The sequence below is a fragment of the Stenella coeruleoalba genome (genome assembly GCF_951394435.1).
Source record: "Stenella coeruleoalba genome assembly, chromosome: 2".
NCBI classification, from domain to species: domain Eukaryota; kingdom Metazoa; phylum Chordata; class Mammalia; order Artiodactyla; family Delphinidae; genus Stenella; species Stenella coeruleoalba.
The window spans coordinates 165,426,341-165,451,923 of record NC_137147.1 but is presented as its reverse complement, the minus strand read 5'-3'; the positions used below and the strand labels follow the sequence as shown (position 1 = coordinate 165,451,923).

General features: G+C 43.2%; 1 protein-coding gene across 1 annotated transcript in view; it reads right to left on the bottom strand.

Moving 5' to 3' along the window:
* Positions 1-3,826: 3,826 nt before the first annotated feature.
* LOC307182394 (uncharacterized protein) overlaps positions 3,827-25,583 on the bottom strand; it is a gene marked incomplete at its 3' end in the record, with an annotated part of 88,778 nt that continues 67,021 nt past the window's right edge. Inside the window, exons 3-5 of the mRNA XM_079913620.1 lie at positions 14,743-14,814; positions 14,085-14,301; positions 3,827-4,039 (exon numbers count right to left, since the gene is read on the bottom strand). Coding sequence (XP_079769746.1) covers positions 3,827-4,039; positions 14,085-14,301; positions 14,743-14,810 — 498 coding nt within the window. The 5' untranslated portion in view covers positions 14,811-14,814. The remainder of the gene's footprint in view (positions 4,040-14,084; positions 14,302-14,742; positions 14,815-25,583) is intronic.

The following is a 25,583-nucleotide window of genomic DNA, read 5'->3' as shown; positions in this document are numbered from 1 at the left end:
TATTAAAAGTGTTCATTTTATCTTGTTTTTCTAATTTGCATCAACTTATGCTTCTGTATTTTCATCTGCAAAACAGTATTTTGTCCACAGGGGTTATTGGAGAGACTAAATGCATTTAGCACAAAGTAGGCACTTACTTAATATTTGTCAATAAGTGAAGAATGGTGCCTTTTTAACATAAGCTAAGTGTTTGAACTTACTGAATTAGTAATTTGCTTTCTTATCTTCATAAGGTAGGGTTGTTTGGGTTTTTTACCTGGAAATCAGTCTAATCAGCAAATAGTAATAAATTTGCCTTTTACATAACTCTTAAAGTGTTATGAGGATTTCTGTTGGGATAACTTTCTCTGTTGTGTTTTGCAGAGATTACAAAACAAAGTATTTTACAATGGAAACAGCCATTTTGATTTAATTCACCAATAACTCAAAAGCAGCTGCAGGCAATCTTTTTCTATGTTCCAAAAAGAAAAAAAATTAAAAACTGGCCTCAAAAGAATCAAGGAAAAATTTAACCCCAAAGGATCATGTTTTGGAAAGTTTCAATGGAATGAAACGTGGAGTTACAATAGAAATGTCTTAACGACTACAGCTTCTACTGGAGTGAAGAGCATAATGCATATTGTGGTAGCCAACTTAATTTACTCTGTAATCGTACCAGACAGCAAACAGGATACAAACGAAGAGAACAGGGACGCCTTTTCAAATGAATAGCTGGTCAGAAAATATTGACAAAGGGTATTTGTCAGCAAAAAAAAAAAAAATAGAAATGGGGCCTATATGGATGTCGTTGTTCCCTCTATTCCTTTACAAGGTATTCATTTAAAAGGAATTTCCTATTCTCTCATGTAGTTTACTTGTCAGATGGTACAATTACAGTTATTTTGCAGAGTCAATTTTCTGTTATATAATCACACAGACTTGTGTCTAATGCAACAGAAAATTGCCTGGGTGGAATGACTTTCAGGTGTTGGTTTGACTCGAGGGGTTTTGTGTTTGCTTTTCGGTCACAAAGTTTTCTTTTTGTTCAAATTCTATCCCAGAGAAATCTGAGTACCAACCCCACTCAGGAGAAGCACTATATGTAGCTGTGAGAGAGTGGGTGTTCGAATCAGATAACACTGGTGTGGAATTCTGGTTCTACCACCTACCTACCATTGATTTGTGGGTATATCCCTGTTGCCGACACATCTTCTTGATGAGACAAAGCTGAGTTTACCGCTTACTGCCGTGAGGGAGAGCACCACCTCCAAATAGTTCTGGAAGCATCTTGGGAGGAAAAGGGCAAGGTTGGATCTTACCGAGCATTTGAAGTTTGGTTGAAAGGTGAGTTTTTCAAAGCTGAGCCATGATTCGAATCGAGTTAGGATCACAGTACAACAGTCCAGGATTAACGAAAAGAATGAGGTGAGGGTTTTCAAACCAAGGATTCAAAGAATTTTAGGGCACCAACTGTCTGTTGATACTTTCCATTGAAGGGGTGACGGATCTTGCTGGTAAGTTTCTGAAGTGAACATTCCAACCATTTGCCCAGCAAGACACTCGCTGGAACAGTAAAGTAATGCTAATTCTACCTGGAGTCAAACTTCTTGAAAATAGACATCATGCCTCTATCGTGGTCTGTGCCACAGAACCAAATACATAGCCTGAGCCCAAGAAATAGCTGTTGATCAGAACGGGCTCCCCAAGCCCCCTCGCCCCACCCCCTTTAATCCCAGACAGGGGGTAGAGCCTGGCTCAGAAGATACTGTGTTTCCAAGCACACCGTGGAGCTCTCTCTGCTTGACATTTAAACAGTTTAGTCAAATTCAATCTCAAATTGAATCAGTTCAGAAGTCTTTAATGGGGGAGACAATGCCTAAGGCTTTGGGAAACATACCGTCAAGACTCTTTCTTCCCTTCAGTCTTCTGGAATAGTTGTGTGGGAGCCTTAAAGGTAACCTTGCCAACAGGAGATGGGGTTTCCCTGCTCAGAAGCAGACCTCCCTGTGGATCCTGGGAATTTCAGCAGGAGTCGAAGGACTGCCCGTGAGATTTCTCTGCAAAGGATTTCATGCCATTGCACGTTCTCCCTGGAAGTCACATTCCTGACTGAGCCGCGCTGTGAGCTGGATGGATTTGTTCCTCTCCTTAGAATCTCAAATGTCCCGGGAGAAGAAAAGGACCACTGTGTCTGGCACACCTTGGCGCTATCTCTTCTCAGTTCAGTTCTGCCCATTTATTCCTCATGCCTTCTCTTTCTTTCTTTGAAGTCCCTTGGTATTATTCCAGCTCTTAATAGCCTACCTTCTGATGTTTTCCCAAACAAAGCATCCTTGTGTCAACTGTCAAATACTTACGCTCGACTTTGCTTTTTGGACAAATAGGAAGAGGCTGTTAGAAAAGTTTTAGTTCTCTTCATTATTTTAAAACAGCAATTAAGACACCAGCCAGAACCCTCTTGTGCTCTATTGGAAACAAACCCACCCTCCTCAGCCTTCCCTAGAATTGAATTATTGAAGCTTGATGTCATTTTGGTTTTCATGCAGCACAACCCCTTAAGAGCAATTTCATCCTTTCTTAGGTCTGATAACCAGTCTGAGTGCCAATTCTCTGAGGTACCTGAGATAGAATCTTACAAGACCATAATTTCATTTTCCTTATCTGTATTATATCATTTCCTCCCACATAACAGCTCTTAACATTGTTTGTATTGCCTTTATTATATCTGTGAATTAAGTTAGTAGAACGTATGCCATTTAAAATACGTGGAAGATTTTAAAATCATTTTGGTAAAATGATTTTAGCATACCTAGAGGAGTTGGCTTCCCTCTTTCAAATGGTACTGTAATCATACCATTCCAAAGCATAATAGTCATTCCTTATATTTTTCTTATTAATTAAAGTCTTCTGACCAATTTTGTTACCTACTCTATACGTTTCTGCTCAGTTTAAGACAGTCAACAACCAAGTTCTTTACATATTTTGTACCAACCCCTCGTAATAGGCTTCAGGGCTGAAAAATCAGTCTCTGTTTTCTTCTGGGTAACCGATGTTCATTTTAATGGAAAAATAATAATTATTTGAATTGTACTATTCCTTTAATGGAAACAGCAATCAATGGCTCTGGAACTAGTCTAACCATCTTGGCTGCACTTTGAAATAACAGTCTTACTATTACAGGGAAGAACTGAATCTGGGCTATCATTTTAACTCAATCTATAAAGCAGAAAAATGTTCTACCAGTTATTGTCACAGAATTGAAGAAGATTATACTGCCTTGTGACTAGTTTCCAGGAAACCAAGATGCACATCTATTCCTAAGGCTTGCTCTTTACCTTTTCCTAAAAACCCCTGAGCCCCTTGGAAGAGGATGGGGTATGGCCCCCCTCACTATACATGGGCTCTGTTATCTGCCACTGTATTAGCATCTCAGGAGCCAATGAAGTGACCAGGTGAGCTATGGCAAATTATTTAATGAACTCTGCTATAGCCATGAGTGTTTTATGAATTCAATATGTTGGGATCCAAGTTTGTGAGGGATGAGCTATACTAAGTCTTCAAACTAATTGTTTAATGGCAGAATTAACATCTTACAGGAAATTTAGAGTCTTGCAAACCAAAGCACAGCACTCCATCTCTATGTGGGATCTAATGAAAAATTCTATCCCTTTCTGCCCATACACAAATTTTCATTTCTGGGACAAATCTCTTTCAAATATTTTTAAGACTTGCCTCCTGACAAAAAGGAATACTTTTACTGTGATTCCCAGTGGAGTTGTAATATGATGGCTAGGTGGAAGCCTTTCTGTTATATAAGAAGTTTCTCACCACTTTTTGAATTGCAGAGTCAAGGGCTGGCTGTCCAAGTATCACCAACTCCATGTTGACAAGGCGAAGCTGAGTTTATTGCTGTGCGGGGGAGCTCCTCAGAGCTTTGATAGCATCTTGAAATGGGAAGGACACGATTGAATATTGTTGACATTTTTAAATTTGGTTTGTTGGAGAGTAAACACTTTTCTTCTATACTCTTAGTTTCAGTATTGAAGCTCTGCAAATTAAACTGACAAATGATATATTAGCAAGAGAAAAGGCAGCTTTTTATTCACCTAAATTTGTGGGAGTTCACAGAAAACTGTGACTCAAAAGATGGTTAGAATTGGGGGCTTTATATACCATCTTAATAAAGGAAGATGAGTGGGAAAAAGGGTACCTATCTGTTAGGTGATTTCTTATACCAGTGCCAATCTCTTTTTTTTTGTTCTTAAAGATTTTTTTGATGTGGACTATTTTTTTTAAGTCGTTATTGAATTTGTTACAAAATTGTTTCTCTTTTATGTTTTGGTTTTTTGGCCGTGAGCCATGTGGGATCTTAGCTCCCTGACCAGGGATTGAACCTGCACCCCCTGTATTGGAAAGTGACGTCTTAATCACTGGACCACCAGGGAAGTCCTAGCCAGTGCCAATTTCTGATTTCTCACGTTCAGTGACAGGAGTGACTCTCTGGTTGCAAAACTCCTAGGGAGGGGATTTATGATGGTTGAATTATTTGGGGAGGCTCTGCTTTCTGGACAGATAAGGAGAGTTCAAGAAAAAAATATCTCTTTGAAAAGAGTGGTATATTCCAGATCACTTCAGGTTTAAGGTAGGTCTTTCTATGAGGGGGCAGAGGAGGGGGATGCTTGATTAGGACTGACTAAAGATCATGCTGTAATACAATACTTTAGGATTGTTGGGAAAGACAAGGGAAGACATTTTAGGCAAAGAATCCAAACTTGGTATGAAAACTATGCTTTCTATAGAAGAGCTGGTGGGTCCCATAAACTGTTCCTATAGTGAACAATTAAGTTATTTTCCTGGGAAAGAGAGTCTTGGAATAGTAAAGTTATGCTAATGAATATCATGGAACATTCAGCTCAAGTGCATGTGGACCGCAGGTTGCATGGGGGTGGGTGGTTTCTGTTCTCACCAGTCAGCACACTGGACTCCTGCTGTTTCTTTGGCTTACATACCAGCTACTGTGTCCTTTATATCTGTCTGTCTTTGGCAAGACTCTTTCAATCACTTTTAATTGCTTTTGATAATAACTTCATTTATACTTTGAAAAGGTTGATCTTTCGGCCTTTCATTTAATGTTGAAGTGTTCTGACACCCAGATCACGTGCACTACCTCTTACATTTATGGAGATCCAACACGTGAAATATATAAACATCTGAGTGCGTGCCGGCCGCCTCTCACTGGCATCAGGTCTCTGCCAGTTTTAGTTGTATCTCCCAGGCCTGTCACATGGTAGGTACCCCAGAAGGATTTTAATAATTTCTACTTCATAGACTTCTGAAGCCCAAGAGTGTTTGCGTTTTCAGCTTATGAAACTTCTAGCCATATCAACATTCCATCAAAAGAACCCTAATGAGGTCCAGTGCTTTGGAAAGAGTACAGAGGAGCAAGCTGGACGTGGCTGATTGGAGGGACCCAGGCCACATTCTAAAAGGAGATCGCAGCGATGGAAAACGTGCCCTTTTCCCTCTTTTAAGGTCTCCCAGCTCCTTGATCCGGGCCAACCCCATCCCCTCAAGATTTTTCAACATAGAGCCAGATTTCGGTCTGCACTTCTTAGCTTAAGTTGACCTCCTTCAAAAGCAAAATTGACCTGTTCCCAACGTCTGTTACTTGGGAATTTTCTCTAGGATAACAGTTAAGAGTAGACAACTAGGTTATTCCTCCAAAAGAGCACATTCATACTGTACTGAGAGACCCCCGTCTTCACCCCTGTGTCTTTCCTTGATTCTCACACCTCCACACTCACAACACTCCTGACACCATGTGTGGCGGAGTTTGCCCTGCATCAGGCAACTCTGAGACACCAGCTGGGTGTCCTAGAATTTCACTCAGTTGTGACGCTATCTACCTGGAGGTAGCACCAAATCCCACAGGTTAAGGGCTCGGTCCCACCTGGGATGCCAGTTGCAAGGAACAGGTCCCCAGGTCACCTGCAACTTCTGTCTGACTTGGCTACAAGTCAGAGATTCCCACAACCCCCTCCTCAGGTTCTATTAATTTGCCAGGGTAGCTCACAGAACTCAAGGAACACAACTTACATTTACAGTTTATTAAAGGATAGAGTAATACAGAAGAACAGCCACAAGAGGAGATACACAGGGCAGGCCTGGGAGGGTCCGGAGCACAGGCACTCCTGTCCCTGTGGAGTTGGGGTGTGTCACCCTCCTGGTATGTGGATGTGTTCATCAACCTGGAAACTCCTGGACCCCCCATACCATTGGGATTTTACGGAGCCCTCATCACGTGGGAAATCAATATGCTCTCCCTCTCCAGCTTCTCTCCACTCTGGGGAATGGGGGTGGGGCGAAAATTCCAAGCCTCTAATCATGGTTTGGTCTTTCTGGTGACCAGCCGCCTTTCAGGAGTCCACCCAGAATCGCCTCCTTGGAACAAAGGACTCTCCTAGCACCCAGGAAATCCCAAGGGATTTAGGAGCTCAGTGTCAGGAACTGGGGCCAAAGACCAAATGTTAGAACAAAAGATGCTCCTGGTGGTCTTATCACTTAGGAAATTACAAGGGTTTTTAAAGCTCCGTCCCAGGAATCAGGGGCAGAAACCGAAATATATATTTTCTATTATCTCACACAATATCTTCAACATGAAGAACAGAAGCTCAGATCCTCTCAGAGAACTGAGCTGAAGTTAATATTGGTGCAAGCAGGACTGTTGTGTACAGTTGTATATGTTGCACACTGCACAACGTAAATTGAGCGGTGCCCCCTAGAGTTGTGTGGAGACTCTGTCCCAAGCAACCTTTCAGTTGTCCCTCGAGTGACATGGTATCGGTGCCTCCATGTAGCCTTGGACTCGCCATAAAAAGGGTACGTGTTTTGCTTTCCTAGCAGGGATGTTAGATGCCAACTCACTGATCTTCACTCCCTTTGTCACTGTGAAATTGAGCTGGCTGGCTTTTAGAGTTCAGAATCAACATCTTCTCTATGCAATATTCATGGGAGGGAGAAGAGACTTTTATATTACCTTTTATCTCACAGTTTCAATGATATACTTCACACATCAGTTTTAAACCAATGTGTCTCAGTAGAATGAACTGTGGGTAGTAGGCAGGGGATGAGGTCTCCGAGTTCAGGAGAGGTTTATCAGAATTCTATGTGGGATGGGGAATTATGTGTAATTGCAAAAAGCTATAAAATAGCGTTTTATATTACAGAGAAATGATTCCTGGTAACATTATCTGAAGAAAACAAAGGTTGACAAAATCTCCCCTGGGCTGACAGGCAGGTGACTCTCAGGCAGGTGGGATGTACTCCTTCAGGGAACATATTGGATCCCTTATGGAAGGAAAGGGACATTCTTTTTTTTTTTTTTTTTAAAAAAAAAGCAGAATGGATCATGGGTTACAACAGGAACACTCCGTAAACTACCACATATAGGTTAACCTCTAGTCTGACTAGAGGTCATATATACAAACATGTTGAGGTTCTATCAGAACACAGTAATAAAAGCAGGCTTGCAATCTGACAGACCCTTGGCTCTACCATCCTTTAGCTGTGTGATCTTGGACAAATTATTTAACCTCTCTGAGCCTCCGTTTTATCATCGTAAACTGGGGCTACTTACCAGTCATTATCTCACAGGAAAAACCCTATGAAAAAATAATGCACATAAAAAAGCAAGCCCCAGAAAGCCCTCACTAGATGGTAGCTGTTATTACTATAACCATCCTGAACATTCTAAAACATCTTTTGATTTCATAACTGTTACCCAAACTGTTCCCTTTCTTAGAGAAATCAGAGATCCTGAATCTGTCTGTGTGTGTTTAAATATTTTAGTGTGAAATGCAAGTGACATTTGCCTATATCCACTGTGAGAAAAAAGTCACCAGTGGCTTAGCCTACCACCAAACTAGCCACGAGAGACAAGTAAGAATGTCTGCTTCCAGGAAGCCCTCGTGATTTTTGGAGGCACGCCTCCCAGAGAGAGGAATTCCTGGGAGCCCTGGAGCAGGGAAAAATCACGGAGTGGAAGATCTAGCGGGGGGCAGTTACCTCCATACTCAGGGCTGATGCTTGCCTGCAGGACACAGCTCCGGATTATTTTCCAAATCCAGATAAAAGAGAGAGAGACCAAGCCAGCTCAGGCTCTGTCTCTTTGACTCTCCACGCCCACCCAGATTCAAAGACAGCCAAAAATCTGGGTGTTTTGGCCCTGTATAGATAAAATCCTCATTCTTTTAAATTGAATATTTTCACATTTTTATTTGGATGTTTGACAGCGTGTATTTATGTACTTATGTATGCCCTACCTACCTCCCCCGAGGGTTCAAGATGGCAACATGACAAAGACAGCCTTAGGTTATAATTTGCTCTAAAAACCTTCCAACACAAGCCTGACAAAAACAGTGTCTGAAGAGGAGTTCCGGGCCTATGTAAGCATAACACCATTAATTTCTGTAGTAAATGGAAATAATAAAAAATATATTAGGCATAAAATCGAATCCGCAAATGTATCTTAAAATGCCAGCATGAACACAATCATTTTAACCAGATGAGAACGCTCTTCATTACTCTAAAATTAATCCACAGACCCATCTGCATTATTCTTTATGTCTGACACCAACACAGTTTCAAAGGCAAGCTTCCTGAAACTAAGGTTATGCCCATACAACTCTGATCAAATGTGATGAGAACAAAAATTCAGTAGGCCCTTAAGTGAGAAAAGAAAGAACACGCTAGGGAATTCCCTGGCGGTCCAGTTGCTGGGACTCAGTGCTTTCACTGCCAGGGCCCAGGGTCCAATCCCTGGTTGGGGAACTAAGATCCTGCAAGCTGTGCGGCACGGCCAAAAGAAAAACAAAGAAAGAACATACTTCATGCCACATCAGGATGAAGGCTTCATTTCTTCACACCAATCATATGATCCAGCCGTGAACGGAAATCACCAAATAATAAATAGCAACCACGAGAGTGACAGCTACCATGCCCTGTGCCGTTTCTAGCCACCAGTTATAGTTCACTTTAAATACACAAAAGAAAATGTTGCTGAGTGAGGGCCTGCCCCTAGTTTGGGTTCAGTACTTTACATCATTAGATCTTCATTGTCATCATGATATTTTATTAATAATAAATTAAAAATAAGGAAGGGAGTTCATTTATAAATTATACAAGCATTCAATTCCGGCCAATAGTCTAAGCAGCGCTTTGCAAAGAACGCATTTTCTCAGGCCGATAGATAGAAACATTCCCCGGGGTGGAGTGTGGATTTGCACACATGGCGGCTTCACCAAGAGTCCATTAGGCTCCGTCCAGGCTCACGTACGTGTAGCTGCCTTCGGAGGACACGTCTCACTACATGCCAGACACAAGATGGCCTCCTTGGGCTTCACTGTAAGCCCGTGAGGAAGGCGTTAGTTAGTGTGTTTGCCTTCCAGTGGGAGGAACCGGGGCCCAGAGACCTCAGGCACAAGTAGGAGAACACAGTCCTGTCTGCTGGGCCCCCAGAACCTTCACGCTGTCCACCCTGTCTCCACACTCTTTTCCAATCTTTAATTCTTATTCTCACGTCACAAGACTTCTCACCTTCAGTACAAAGAGTATTAGTGGAATAAAGCTCATTGTCAAATGTTATCATTTTCCTTATTCGTCTTGTGAATAAAACAAAAACACTAAAATTATGGGCTTGTTGTTCAACCCCCTGGCACACAGACCTGGCGGTATGGCCACACTTGAAGGAGGTCAATCCAGTCAGTACCCAAAAGAATCAGGAGGAGAATCTGACAACCGCCATGCTGACTCTCGGTGACCAGCACGCAAACTTCCTTTTCATTCACAGCACAGGCCGCATTTGGTTTCCCAGAGAGATTGTCAGTTAATTGAGAACAAGCACAGTACCCTACACTGTAATTCTCCCCACAGAGGCTAAAACATGCAGCATAGCCCTATGCTTTGATATGGTGAGTATATCACATGATGTGATGTGTTCAGTAAATAAAACTTGCTTGCGTCAAGACGGTGCCTGTCCATCCCACACCAGTCCAGCCCTCGGGAAATGCTGAGGAGATGACAACAGATATAAGCCTCACAGGTACTTGAATTTAACCTCCACAACTCTTCAGACGCTCACATCCATCACCAAACCCAGCCTTTTTAATAATCACTTAGAACTTCAGCGCTAAACCACTTCCTAATCTTTTTTTTTTTTTTTGCGGTACGCGGGCCTCTCACTGTTGTGGCCTCTCCCGTTTTTAGTAAAAATAACCCAAAAGCAATGGCAAATCTGCCATCTTTCACTCTGTGTGGTCCAGAGTTTTTCGCAAACGATTCTAGAATTTAGCTTTCAGACTTTTTTCCTGCCTGGAGAGCACAAGGTCTTTAATACTGAGAGTGAGCATCCTGGCAGCTTTGAGTCCTCTTTCTCTCGTGTCTGCTGAGCCAGGCTTGCCTCTGAAGCAGAGGGTAAGATGTGAGCCAGGGGCTGCTGTATGAACGAGGAAGGGGCTCTTGGTTCCTCTCACATGGGCTGACGTGTGCTATTAGGTGTGGTAACGTGCACTTGTTTCCCATCCAGGGAATACAGACTTTTTTCAAGCATTTGACTTTTTCTATGGATTTTTCCTTGAGAATCTTGAAAAGACAATGCCAAGCTGCTGTTAAACTGTGGGAACATGCGGATCATCCAGTACAAACATGTGCCATTTCCTTCCTGCCATTTTCTCACTCTTCTAAAGAATAGCAGGTTTTTTCATTGCTGTTTTTAACAGGATCAAAAGGGTTACCCCGCAGTACCATTGATGGAGACCTCCCAGCCGAAAGCTTATAGTAACCACCATTCTTACAGGCCATATCCTGCCATTGATTTTTACATAGAACTCCCCATTGATTGCAATAGGGAGTTTTTCCCTTAGATCGATGGCAGGATATAGCTAGCGACATTAAAGCATAGATAAAAGACCCTTGAGTTAACTGTCAACTGAAGGAAAATTTAGATGTAAACTCATTTAACAAAAATTGGCTTTCAAAGTGTTCGTCAGAAAAGAAAGCATTTCAAAATGCCTTCCCCCCGCCCGCTCCTTAAGTTCAATGTAAATAAGATTTCTTATTACCAAATCATGATTTCCTTAGATGTGTCTTTTTGCTTTTCATGTTTATCAAAATCCCATTCTCATTAGTACTTTTAATAGATTTAAAAAAATTTTTAAAGAAATGTGGGGTTTTCCCTCAAACAGTATAATATCTAGTGGGGAAGAAAGATGGGTACACATATAACTCTAGATCAAAGTGGGAGGAAAAAAGAAAGAGAGTAGAGAAGGGAGAGAGTGTTTCAAATCTGACAACCATTTTGCACTGGGGAGAGTGCTAAGTACTAGGGGTCTACCTCACGGAGGAAAAGTCATCAAAACCTGTGATCATTTATAGATGTGGATTTTAACACTGGTTCACCACGTAGGACAGGCATGGAAACGTGATTTCAAATTTGCTGACAAACTTATGGTTTCCAGTCCAACCTGTAAACAGCTTGGAAGATGCCACCCCATGCTAACAACAAATAAAAGGTTAACAAACTGAAAATCAACAGCTCTTCTTAGAGCCAGCAGAGAAGTGAGGTCACAGGACAAACTGCCGCCTTCCAAATTAGAGATACTAAGAGGCAAATACAGAAAATCACGACTTACTGGAGAGAAACCCACAAGCCACAACCCTCCTGGGAACCAGTGCCGGGCAGGAAAACCTCAACTGTAATGGACTGGACTTGAACTGAATTGCTGGAGCCTCAGGGTGGACAAGTCTGAGAATTAAAAAATCCAGGGAGGGGACTTCCCTGGTGGTGCAGTTGTTAAGAATCCGCCTGCCAGTGCAGGGGACACGGGTTCGAGCCCTGGTCCGGGAAGATCTCACAGGCCGTGGAGCAACGAAGCCCATGCACCACAACTAATGAGCCCGCTTGCCACAACTACTGAAGCCTGTGCGCCTAGAGCCTGTGCTCTGCACAAGAGAAGCCACCTCAATGAGAAGCCTGCGCACCTCAATGAAGAGTAGCTCCTGCTCGCTGCAACTGGAGAAAGCCCGCGCGCAGCAATGAAAACCCAACGCAGCCAAAAATAAATAAATAAAATTAAAAAAAAAAACCTCCAGGGAGGCCCAGTCATGGGGGGGGCGTGGGGGGGCATGGGAGGTAAGGGGGTGTGGGGGAGTAGGGGGTGGAGGTATGGGGAGCATGGGGGGAGGGTGCATGGGGGAAGGGGAGGGGGAGGGGAGAGGGCGCTCCCACACTTTGATGAGTTTTGCCTCCTAGAGCTCTATCTGGTTCTCATAGTGAAGATCATAGAAAAGTCCCTGAGTGCTTCAGCCAGGGAGGGAAGAAGAAGCATCGTGAAATATCCCTGACACTCCATTCTATTAACCAGGGCTGCCCTCAGGAGAGACTAGTTAACCTGAACCTCATCTGCTGAGGTTTCTTCAGACCTCACTGACCAGGGGGAGTGGAAATACCCAACTCCAGCCCCCCATCCTATCCCATCTAAGGGACAGACGGTAGAGCCAAGAAGCATGTGTGAAGTTCACTGTCCAGAGTCGTAGGCTCACCAAGACTGAGACCTCATCCTAGGACCACAGCACATTCCTCACCAGCGACACCCAACCTCACCATCACAGCACTAAAGCCCTCCTTACAGCAGTGCCTTCTACCCAGCTCAGCATGTCCACTATCAAGGAAAAAATTACAGATTTGCTGCCAAATTTGTGAACGTAACCATATAAAATTGTCTTGAAGCTTTCATCAGTCTGAACAACTTAGGTTAGCGCCAGGAACTCTGGAACAGTTTTCTAATTAGTGGGGGAATCAGGTGGAGTTGATTCATGTATATTTGAAATTGACATTAATCTCATTCAAACATGTTTAATGAATAATCATTAAAATTTGATATAAGTAGACTTCACAAATCTATTCCATTTTTAACAGAGGAATTGTGTGGGTAAAATGAAGCACAATAGGGCTTTGCTCCCTGGACACAACACCATCTGACTGACAGATTAAAGAGATTCTGTCAGCCTCATGTTTCAAAATACTTTTTTAGTTTTAGGTGGTTTCTTTATTTGTCCCCATGTTCATACACCCACGTAATGAATCTCAGATTTTACACAAAATAAGTTGCTTACGTTGACATCCTGGAAGTGAAATCTTAAATTTGAGGAAATGGCTATGAACACTGGCAAACTTACAGTTAGTACGTCTCAGACATTAAAAGATGCCGATTTCCCCCAATTCCTTCTGTGCCAGATAAAATCATTACACAAGATTAGAAACCCACAGGGTGGGAATTGCTTCCCTACCTGAAAAGTGACCTGAGTGGACGTCTGGCTTCCCACCTCCTCCTTGAGACAGTTCGATTCCTCTCTCCTTCTCTCTGGGGCAGAGATGCTCTCCAGCCATACCCAGAAGCTGTCCCAGCTTCTTTCTAGCCCAGCAGACAGGGGTTCTCAGAACATAAATTAAGCACTTCTACTAGTGAAGCACCTGGACGTATAAGAGATTTACTAGGGGGGCTGGGGGTAGGGAGGGCAGCGTTTGTCTTTCCGTAGGGTTGTTTGTATTCACTCTCAGCTCTTCACTTTTGTATGCACACACAAGTGCACACACACTCACTGGAAACTAGGACGGGCTCTCTGGAGTTTTGCAGGCTGTCCGGAGTCTGCCTGCGGGCATCGCTTATAGCCATGAACATCATCAGAGCTGTCCAACGTATGTTCCTGGATTTTCTTCTGAGCACAGAGTAGGATTGCAATTCCTCGCCCTCCTAGCCAGGCGTGGGCCTGGGATCAGCTCTGGCAGGAAAGGCAATGGGGTGATACACCTCCCTTCAAGGGGGAGCTTGAAAAGCCAGTACGTGACTCGCATTCTTTTTCCTCAAGTTGCCACACTGGCTACTCTTTTAGCTGGCATTGTTCTATCAGACTGGGTCCTAGAGATGGCTACAAGGCAGGAGACAGACGAGTGCATGGACAGAAAATATACCCTATTTTTTCACACTACTGAGATTTAAAGGGTGTTCTTCACCCCAGCTTAACCTCGCCTCGATGGCTGAGATACTAACCTTGAAAATCCCCCAGGCTTCTGAGAAACTCTTGTGTTTACACGGCCTGTCTTCGAGCAGAGTCCTAGAGATCAGCACTTTCTCTGTGTGCCTTCTCTGAGCGCCGATGGAAGCCCGTCCTGCTAAGGCCAGCACAGACGCCTGCTGGTTTCCGTATCTGCCACGTGCTTCGCAAAAGCTCCCAAAGCTCTTGACATCAGATCTGGGCTGAGCGTTTCTGCAAAGACAAAAGGTCACTTTAAGAGTCCAAGCCTTTTGCTTTTGAAGCGAACTCTTGGTCCTTACCCCTTTCCTACCTGAACTCACTCTCTCATAAATTCAAACAAGATAACTAGCCCATCAGACATTAATAAAGACATAAGGCCGCCGACCCATTTTGGGAAATACGCACTTAGTCATCCATTTCTCCACCTAACTATTCATCTGCCCCCACTTCCAGGAATTATTTCTGTCGAGAACAGCAGTTATCCGTCCTCCCGCTCCCAGTCTTCCTTGGCTCAGCCGTCTCTCAACCCATAATAAGGCAATTTGAAACACAAACCAACTCAGGGAAGTGGCCCGTCTCTGAGCACGTGTGTTGCTGCCTTGGGCTCTTCCACGAGCCCCTCTGCTGGGACTGCCCAGTCAGCACCCTCAGCTGCCGCCCTGGGATTCTCACCTTCCACCCGCACACAAACAATAAGGACCGAATCTCCAATTGCAGCTTTCTGCAAACTTCAGATTCATTAGCCTGAAGTTTAAAAAAAAAAAAAAAAATTCAGTTGATAATATCAGAACTTACTCTCTCCCACAGGCCTAAAAGAAAAGAAACTTAAGCGGAAAAAAATACAGTGACACTGAAATATTCAAATATGGGATTTACATGACAACGGGGGAATAAATTCCATTTTTCACCATTCTACCTGCAAATGATTACAGAGCAGTAGAATCGTTGGTACAGCAAAAGCAAGTCATATTGAGATTAAACCTAGAAGTTCAAAAGATTGATGGAAATCTTTTGCTCATTTCCAAAACAAAGGCAGCAAGAGACACCTGACTACACCCTGGATAACTAGGCTTTCTTTCCAACCTTCATCACCGAGCTTTTCTTCTCATGTCAAAGTCCTCTCTGCTGAGACAATCCGTAATGTGGGTTCGATTATGCCCCGTTGTCCTGAAGACATTTGTGTTTAGAAAAAGTGAGGCCTCTCTGGGTTAGGTGGCCCTTTTTTACGCTTCCCCAGTAGTCCCTGCATCCGGCTCATGTGTGCTGTTCACGCTGCAGGGGGCCCATCTGACACCCTTATCTGACGGTGCATTCCTTCAGGGAGGGACCACCTCTGATTTCACTGCTGCATCCTTGGCAGTGAGCATCACGCCTGGCACAGAGCAGACACGTGCTGAATATTGAATGTCGAGGGCTTTTTAATGATGCCATTTTTGAGTATCCCAGACTCTCCGCTTCCAGGATAGGAGTCAGGACAGAGCCAGGGTCCAGGACAGCAGTAAGGGGACGGCCGAGTTCCCTTCACGAGCTCTTCTCCCAGGAAGGAGCAGGTCAGGCCTGAGAAGGAGAATTCTCCTGGCTCAGGCTTCTCACTACTTAGGGGACCGTCAGGCCAAGTTATTGCGGGGAGGGTGGGGCCTTCTGCCTTCTCCAGGCACCTTGCCCTCCCACCACCTCAATGTGTTCATCAGCTTGTAGGGGTTGCATGGGGGCTTTACTATGCAGGCACAGCCCATTAAATCACTGCCCACTGGTGATTAACTCCTCACCAGCCCTCTCCCCTCCCCAGTGGGGGTTGGGGCTAAAGGTGTCAGCCCTCTAGTCATGCCTTGGTCCCAGCCACAAGCCATCTCGACAGCACACAAAATATACTCTTCCTCTTAAAAGCGCGCAGGACCCCACAGGGCTCTCCGGGTACTAAAGCCCCTCCACGTCCCCTGCTTCTTGTTTGTAGAAAAAGGCTCTAGTCTCCTAGGCCTTTCCTGAGCTCCAAAGAGCAGACTCAAGCAGTTACTAATTAGGGAAGTGGGGGAGCAGACACAAAGGAAAAGCAGTAAAGCAAGAAAAGTAATGATAACTTAAACAATAGCTCAGTGATAAAACAGAGCCCTAGTTTCTCCTCAAGGGATGTACACAAGAATCTGACATGTATCCTTGAGTTGTTCTGCAAGAACTAATATCTCCTCCCACCCGCAGGTGAAGGATGGTGACTACCTGCTGACCACAAGCACAGAGGAGATCCCAGACTGGCTGGAACCAGAAGGTTGATGATTAAGATTCCTGAAACATCACCCTGTCACCTCACCACCAACCAATCAGAAGAAAGTCCATGAACGGCAACCCCAAATGTTGCCTTTAAAAACCCTTCCCTGAAAGCCATGGGGAAGTTCGGGTCTTTTGCACACAAGCTGCTTGTTCTCTTTGCTGCGTCCTGCAATAAACACTACACTTTTCTTCGTCCAAACTGGGTGTCAGTAGATTGGTTTTGTGGGCAAGTGGACCCAAGTTCAGTTCAGTTGCACTCTGGAGATGCCAAAGATTTCAGGAATTATGACGGGAACGAGGGACACTCTTTTCTCCCTGGCCCTGAACACTAATGCAATGACATCATTGTTTACTTTTGAACCCATTTTTCCATCTATTGTCTGTCTTTCCTACTAGAATGAAAGCTCATTAAGGTCCAGGACTCAATCTCAGGACTCAGATATACTCAACAGACACCTGCTAGGTGAGGGAGCGAGTGAGTGAAAAAGCCTGAGGGTCACAGGTACACAACTGCCGAGAGCCACAGACCTGGGTGTTTGGACTCTTCCTTCCAGGCTCTGCCTCTAACACCACGAGGTCTGCAAACAGGAGTTCCAAGTCTCTTCCTCTGCAATCCAAGGAAACCGAAAGCCCTTTTTGAGAGCTGTGTTAGTTTGCTAGGACTGCCATAAAACAAAGTACCAAAACTCAGCGATTTAAAACAACAGAAACTTATTCTCTCACTTTCTGGAGCCTAGATGGCTGAAATCAAGTTGTCAACAGCACCGTGCTCCCTCTGAAGGCTCTAGAAAAGAATCTTTCCTAGACTCTTCCTGGCAGTGCCAGCATCCTCAGTGCTCCCTGGCTTCTACCTGCATCACTCCAATCTCTTCTCCGTCTTCACGTGGCCTTCTCCCCTGTGTACGTCTGTGTGTCTCTTCTTTTCTTCTTATGAGGACACCAGTCATTGGATTAGAGCCCATGCCATCAATCCAATATGACCAGGATAATCTCATCTTAATGTGATTACATCTATAAATGTATCTAGTTCCAAATAAGGTTCCATTCACAAGTACTGGGGTTAGAACTTCAACATCTCTTACGGGGGAAGAAATTCAAAGCCCAAAGCATTGATTAGATTAGTCACGTGGTGCACATGGGAACTACTTTAAGAATCAACCAGTCCTTCCATCTTGGTCTTGAATTTAGGCTACACAGTGTCTTCTGGGACACAGACTAAGGAGTCTCCATGTGGCATCTTTTTATCAAGAAGCTCATCAATCTCAAACACATGGAATTTTGGAAGAAACTGCAGTAGAGAGTTTCTGAAATCTTTATTAAGTGTCAGGGAAGAGGATAAACAGAATACAAAGCAACTATTTAGGTGACAGACATTAGTAAGGAAGGGGAACCATCCTAGTGTTTCTAAGAAGACTAGGATTTTGGAATGGAGATAGGTCCAAACTTTTAATAGAAAAGTGAACAAGTTTAGTCTTAGCAGTGAAAATATATTTACCAAGTGCACAAATTTCTGAAGAAGAAACGTGAGAAATGACCCCAGAAGCCCAGATTCAAATGGCTTTTCTCTACACAAAAAAACTAAAGCTGCATCCCAGTAATGCCCAAACTACCAGATGGTAGTGGACAAATTCCATGAACAGATATTTGTTCTATATAATCCCAAATGTCCAACTGTCAGGTGGTTGTCGTGGTCAGAAGTACAGTCCTGTTTCCCTTCCCCGCCCTGACTGCCGTAGGAGGGTCATGTGAACATCACTAAGAGGACTGCTCAATTACCAGGAGAATTGTGAGTCCGTGGAAAAATCAAATGCAGCAGAGGGCGTGGAGTCCGTGATTGCCAAACGGGAGTGTATTCCACTCCTAAGCTGACTGACAGCTTGATTTGGGCTCAGGAGAAGCAGTTGCTGAAGGAGGACATACCATCTCTCTCTGCGATTCATAGCACGAGAAGACCTTAAGAGAAGGGCATTTCATTTGGTTCAATACTGCACTCTCCCCAAATAAAGCACACTTCCACATGAAGGAATGCAGGCCTAATTTTTGCAAATAGACAAGCAGTGGCTGACTACAATACTATAAAATGAATCTCTGCAAAATTGTGGGAGACAATCTATTGCGCTCCTTCCAAATCTAAAAACTGTATAACTTTGGAGATTTATTTCAGTCCCAGAAGATTTCAGATACACAGATATTTCACGTTCAGTGAAAGAGAGATCAGAAAAGAGTAACATTAGAAATGATACAGAAGGAATTTAATCATGGACCCAGCACACAAAATGATCAGCTGAGACTCCACTTTGAAGCAAGCGTCTAAGGAAATCAGGAGTGGTTGTTTCATCTTCAGAGGCTGATCTGTGTGAACAGGAAGGACCAGCGCCATGGAGCCATTTAGAGAGAGGCCATAGGACAGGCTATCAGAAAAATCAAGTCATCCTCCACCTGAAAGAGCCTTGAGAAGCTGTACTTTCTTCAGTAATTTATATTTTGTAATGCTGGTTCTAAAATTGAGGACAAGGGTTCTAGGTGGGGTGGAGAGAGCATTTTGGAATTAACCTGGGAGTCTTTCTAAATTACATGTCCTTTCATATAACTGACGAAAAAATGTTTTCTTTCGTTCTCTAATCGAAGAAATAAAAAAATTAGACAACAGGGAAATATTCTCTTCCTTCTCAAATTTTTCAAGGATTATTGACAAAGATATAGGCAGCATAAATCAGTGCACACTATTTTGGACTCCAGTTTGGCAATATATCAAGAACTTTGAAACGTTCTTTTTCTTTGACCAAATAATTCCATTTTATGGAGTTTGTCCCAACAAAATAGTTTGAAATATGAACCCTGGTTTAGCTATTCATCTTATCATTACTTGTAATGATGATAATTATATACTCCATATGCCAAATAAATGGAGCAACATGTAAAAAAAAATTAAATTAAAAGTAAAAAATAAATTACATGGACTTTGGGAGAGTCTGAGGGGAGGCTGGTGGGAGAGGGGTGATCAGGCAGGAGTGTGTGTGAAAAGGTTCCTCAGGTGACTCTAATAGTCTTACTTGTTTCAGAATCATTTTTACAGAAAATAGAATAAAAAGAATTTTCCTTCATTTCAATCTATTTTGTTAATGATTTTTCCTCCAAAGTTTGCTTCACTTCTCACATGGCCATACTTTCCTTCTGCAGAGTAGGCTGTTAAGGAAATCGCTGTAACAATTTACTCAGTAGAACTGTCTTAGCCAAGTCTAAAAGGTTCTTTTTTTTTCTCAATTTCAAAAACTCTATTAATTTGCGGTGATAAAAATCTTTCTCATCTTGAGAGTTCAGTGAAAAAAAAAATTCAAGAAATATATGATTGCCAAAAACTGTGGTAAATTCCCTTTTGTGTTGCTGCACAAATAGGAATTTACCCCAACCAGACCTCCCATGCTTAGGGACTTTCCTCAAACCCCTTGACTTTTTAAGATTATGAAACATGCTCTGGGTACAGCCCTCTCAGAGCCCACACCCTCCCACTCCAGGAAGAGACAGAACATCTGTTCTTCAGCTCTCTGGGAAAGTATATTTAATTACTGGATGCTTTCCTTTTCAAAATGGTGCTGGCTTTTTTCTTCCCTCCTTTTGTTTTAAGCCTCTGGGGCACAAACAAAACAAAATAATCCCTTCGATGTTTAAATCAGATAATAGCATGTGCATCAACGAAAATAACAGCTAATAGCATAAAATCGGGTCTTCTAGACCTGCAGAGAATCCAGAGTCAGGATCAGGCATTGCTCCTCTCAGCATCCATGAAATACATTTACCTCAGGAGACTTCTAGAAGCAAGGGTGTGCTGAAAACGGGACAGTGTGGAAGCAAAGGAAGATGATGGGATTTTGCAAATTTGAGGAACCCACAACGTTCAGCTTGGGTGTCTCAATCCCGGCACGATCTATCAGAAAACTGCACACGTGCATGTGCACACGTGCGTGTGTGTGAGAGAGAGAGAGTGAGAGAGAGAGAAGAGATACATTGGAAGAGATGCAAGCAAACCAAGCACGTGAGTCTTCTTCCTGAGGAAACGACATCTTCCACGTCATGGTACGAAAGACTGAAAAAATGAGAAGCAGGGATTTCACTGGATTCAACCTTTAAAAAAAAAAAAAAGTTTAAGTAAGTGTGATCCTGGCATCATTCACATTTAAACACCAACCAGGGACCAATATCGCCAGCCTTTGTAAGAATTTTGTTATTCCAGATTTGTAATTTTCCTACGGTCTTATTTTTTTTAAGTCCTGTTTTTCTAAAAACCAGCAAAAGCTAGCCACAAAGAAGTCTGCTTTCGTTTTAGCAAGAGCAGAAGAGGAATAATGGAAACACTCTCCAATTTCAATTCCGTTCAAGGGTGATTTTTTGAAGCACTTCTAAGCCAGAGTCCCTGCCCTCATGAAGTGGACATTTATCGGAGAGATACACAATCAAAGACACAGTCGTTCCGTTGGGAGGGGCAGATCAGGGAAGATTCCCAGAGAAGTGATGTTCACACATGGTTCCCAAGCTCTCAGAATTTCCAGGGGAGCCTTTCACACTACGCGTGCCTGGATCTCTCTCTCTCTCTCTCTCTCTCTCTCTCTCTGGATCTTTGAAATCAGCATCTCTAAGAGAGGACTGTCTGTTCAAGTTTTCCCCAGGAAACATGGAAGCAGTAGTCTGACCCTGGGCTCCAAGAGGAGAAGAACAATGAAGAACATCTAGGAGGCTGGAGGTGAGATGAGCACGGTGGAGGGAGAACTGAGAACCGGATGGGCGTGCTTGGCACTTAGGGAGCAACTCGGGCTTAGCTGGCTGATCAAACTGGAGGACGGAAACGGCCAGATCAGGAAGGATTTTGTGTATACTGTACTGTCTGGGGGGGTGGACTTCACCCCGGGACAATACATGGATGAATGGGAGCACAGGAGACGGGGGCGGGGGTCTGGGGACTGCGGGAATAAAGCTGAGAGATGTCAGGAGCCATGCCAGATCCACGCCCCTATCAACGGCTCCAAGCAACCAAGAACCACTTCCGCTGCCTCTGTTGCACTGTTTATCCCCCAGCTCTTCCCTTCCGTCTACACCCCACACGATTCACCAGTGGGGAAAAGAGATGAGATGGAAACATCCATGTGGTTTAGGATCGACTGGTCCACCTCCCCTTTCTCATGTGCACAAACAGAAATGCACACAGCTTCACCCAAGGAGAACGGATGCCGCCCTCCATCATTTCCACCAAACCTCTCTAGGCTGCCCGGTGTGACTTCTTTCTCTACTTAAGGCTACTTAAGAGGCTCCTTTTAGCTGATCTCACTTGTAAATACACATCATGGTTGGTTTGAGTCTCTCCCTCTGACGCTGGTGATTGGCTCTAAAACCCCCCATAGGATGATACACATCTTGTCCTCCTGGTCACATGACCAGGTTCTCAGGGTGCGAATCTCCTCCCTGGTTTCATTAGAGAGTAGTGATGTCTGTCGTAAGCATGTGAGCGGACGCAGCAAGGAGGAACGGCTCTATCACAGAGGTCGGGTTGGTCCAGTCTTTGTCTTCAAGTGAGAGCCGGCCTGACCTGTCCCCGCAGGTGCATCAGTGCAGCTTAACTGGCAAAACTGGAAATCAGGAGCAGACGTCAGTGGGAAGATTTAATGAAAACATTTAGTGGTAACAGGTCAAGAGGTGGATCTTTTAAAACCACACATTCTTCCCCCAGCCTCTGTTTACGTAAATATACTTGTGCTAATAAGAAGGGAGGTTTCCCTAAGCAGAGGAAATGAGAGATGAGAGGAAAATAACCCCTCGACAATAGAGATTTTTATCTTTATCAGTAACCACATAGAAAATAAACTGTACTGGGGAGGATTAGGGCATCCCTCCTTCATCCATCCGGTGGGTCTGTAAACAGCACTGTTGTTGAAAGCATCACCCAGTGTGGAGAATCTCAGCTTAATGTAACTGCAGACATTTTCCAACAGGCCACTGCCTTGTCCACTCGGCTGCCCACAGCTGTTTCGACGTTCTCGACTTTAATAAGCCTTCATACGTTGCTGTGGGGAAAGCTGGGGGGCAAAGATGAAGAGGAGTTGCCAGAGAATGACTGACCCCAAACTTTGTTTTCTACTCTGAGTCTGACCCAGACAAATGATTTGAACCCCAAATCAAAAGAAAATCCAGAAATCTCCATCTCCCCTACTCAGAAATTGTTTCTCTTAAAGCGCTGTCCGTATGTTGGAAAGAATATTCAGAGGTTGAAACTATCTAATAAAAGTCATTATCAAGATCTAGAAATTAATTTTGGTGAAAGGAAGATTTAACATAACAAATGATTTTGCAGAGTATGTAGAAGTGTCTTTGCGTTAGATTCTTGTTTGGGAAAGAAAAATAAAATCCTTAAAAATGAATTGAGTTACCATTCTAATGCTGTGGTTTACTATGCTGAATGAAGCCAAGATCCAGATTAAAAGGAAAGCAATTTAAAACACAAGTCTAAAAGATGAGCTCATAACTGAACTTTCTAAAAAAAGAGAAAACCTTTCACAATAGAGGCATCCCAGTTTTGAGCTATTCTTCCCAGGAGAGGGAAAGAAAAATAGAGCAATAAACAGAAACAGAGAGATACCGGGGGGAGAGGGAAGCCAGAATATTCCGTTTTCCATGGACAGGTAGCTCGTCTGTGTCTCACACCCCACCTGAACCCAAATGCTGCATGTATAAGTGAGACAGAATAATAGCCCTTTCCTTGGGTGTTTGACATAGTCTAAAGCTGTGACTGTGGATTCAGAAACATCTGTCTTCTGCATCCATCATCTGTCTGGTCTACCTTAGACTACAGTCTTGGGTGGAACTAAGAGCTCTAGTCATGCGAGATGATGCCTCCAGGGGAAGGAGGTGAGAACACAGAAATATTAAGACACCATCAGAGAAACGATTCAAAAGCCAGCAGCTGACACTGTTTAGTCTCATCGACATACAGAGACTGCATAATCTTAAAAGTGAACTATGAAAGAAGTTAAGGGCCTGCTTAAGGCAAATGTTGGCAAGTATCACAACCAGACCGCTTAGGCTACTTCTAAGATTCCAGTGGACGTGAGTTTGTGGTCGAGAAGGCAAGAGGATTCCTCAGGACCCAGAGTTCAGCTTTTCCTAGTCTGGTGTCAAACCCAAGCAGGGCATGAAAACTGATTTTTATAGAGTCCAAGGCACTAACAGTATATAAAGTTTTATAATCTGATTTCGACAACACGATCCTTGCTGTGTAAATTCTCATTCTGCTGAGAATGCAGAATGGAAGACACTGAATGTGAGGGGAAAGTCTAGACCTGCTCAGGGACAAGGGGTTAAAAAGTTGATACGGGTAATTACTTAGGCAGTAAGCCTAAAAAATTCAATATCAAAATCAGGGCTGGTTCGAAAGAGATAACCCAGGGCGCTAGGGAGACCAGAGGGGCAGGTGAGTCACAACTGCCTCGCCTCCAACATTTCAGTGCTGTGGGATCTTGCTAAGTTTTCTTATGAAATCAAAGAAAGGACGGATTTCTGTGAGCTGCCCCTTCATGCTGTCCTTACAGCAAACATTCTGCAACATCAAGGCAATCATCTTCCTTTTTTGGCTCGAAAAGCAGATTAAGTACATGTGACTGAAATTAAAAAATTCAACTTCACTAATGACCACGCCCCCAAAGATCTGCTGATGTAAATAAGTAAGCAAAGTATTAATTCTGACTCCGCACAATGATCGACCCCCCCAAATAATGTATCTGCTGATATAAATAAATAAACGAGGTATTAATTCTGACTCTGCACTTAAGACACATTCTGCGTTAACGCTGCTCTTCGCTTATTTTATTCATAATTATTCAAAATCATCCAGAGAGGCACAGAATGATTTCCATGGCAATTTCATGGTCCTGACTTCAAAGAAGTCATTATTTTCTGAGATTCACCCAACAGCAAGAATGACAAAATCACAGAACTGCTTATTTCTAGTGCTCTGCTTGGCAGGTGACCCAGATGGGTGACTCTGTGACACGGACGAGCACTTCATTTTGGATCCTGAGACCTGGCTCAGGGCCCCAGCTCCACCCCCTATTTTCAGTGAGGCATACTTTTGACTTGTTTTATTTCTATCCCCTTTAAAACCATATCCCGTCGTTTCTCTTCTGAAATTCTTCAATTTTTGCCATTAAGCATTTTTACTGGGCTCTCTAGAATCATGCTTCTATGAAACATTGATAGGCTAAAGATTACAATTTCAAGCTACCTAACCATTGCGTAAATACGGCCAGGAAGGAGATAACGTAGTGCTTCACGTACAGTTATGGAAAAGAATGCCTAACGCCAAGCAGAGTGTAGGTGGCCTGTTTCTATGAAATCAATATTTGTGCATAATTTAAACAAAAAATGTACTACAAAGTTTATCATGAATAACTAGTTATTCCCTTCCTCACACCTCTTTCCACTGAGTCCTACTGCCCAGTGGCAAGAGCTTCAGCTTTTTAGCTGATTCTTCTGATACTTGCTTCCATTTTTCTAAATACTATGATTAAATTCAGACCTGATGTATCAGTTCCCTATTAAAACAGGGGAGGCTTTAATTCTTTATACCAATAAATACACACACACACACACACACACACACACAGAGTCTCTGTTCCCCACCATCCTCCCATAACATTATATAATAACTTTGTTACTCTGTGCAATTATTGTTTCCAGCTGAATCACACAGTGAATTGTGACAACATTTCCCTTCTTGGTATAATTTTTTTTCGGTTCATAGTTGCCTCTGTTTGGTTTGTTTGATTGGTTTTCTATACCCCATCACTCAATCATTCTTTGATAGAGATGGGGTCTCCTAACATGGCCACGGGCGTCATAAATTCTAACCCTTTTTTGATTCACGTCCCTGGAGCCTTCTCTGTCCTGCTCTAATCTCTTCTGGTTTCACTATGCACGGCTGCAGTTTTGTGCCTTCTCTTCATCATCAACCCGGGAACTTCTTTTCTCTCTCTTTTGCACCTGATGCACAACTTCCTGATCTTCTATCTTTCTCTTTACTCCTTTGTCTTCCTAGAACAATCTTCTAGTGGCTTCTATAGAAAAGACACAGGGAAGGTCACTATTTGAGACTTTAATATGTCTTTAAAAATCCTCACTTTCATTTGCTAATCTGACTTGCTCAAGAATTTCAGGTTGGAAAACATTTCCTTTACAATTTTAAAGGCATCGTAATACTGTTTTTC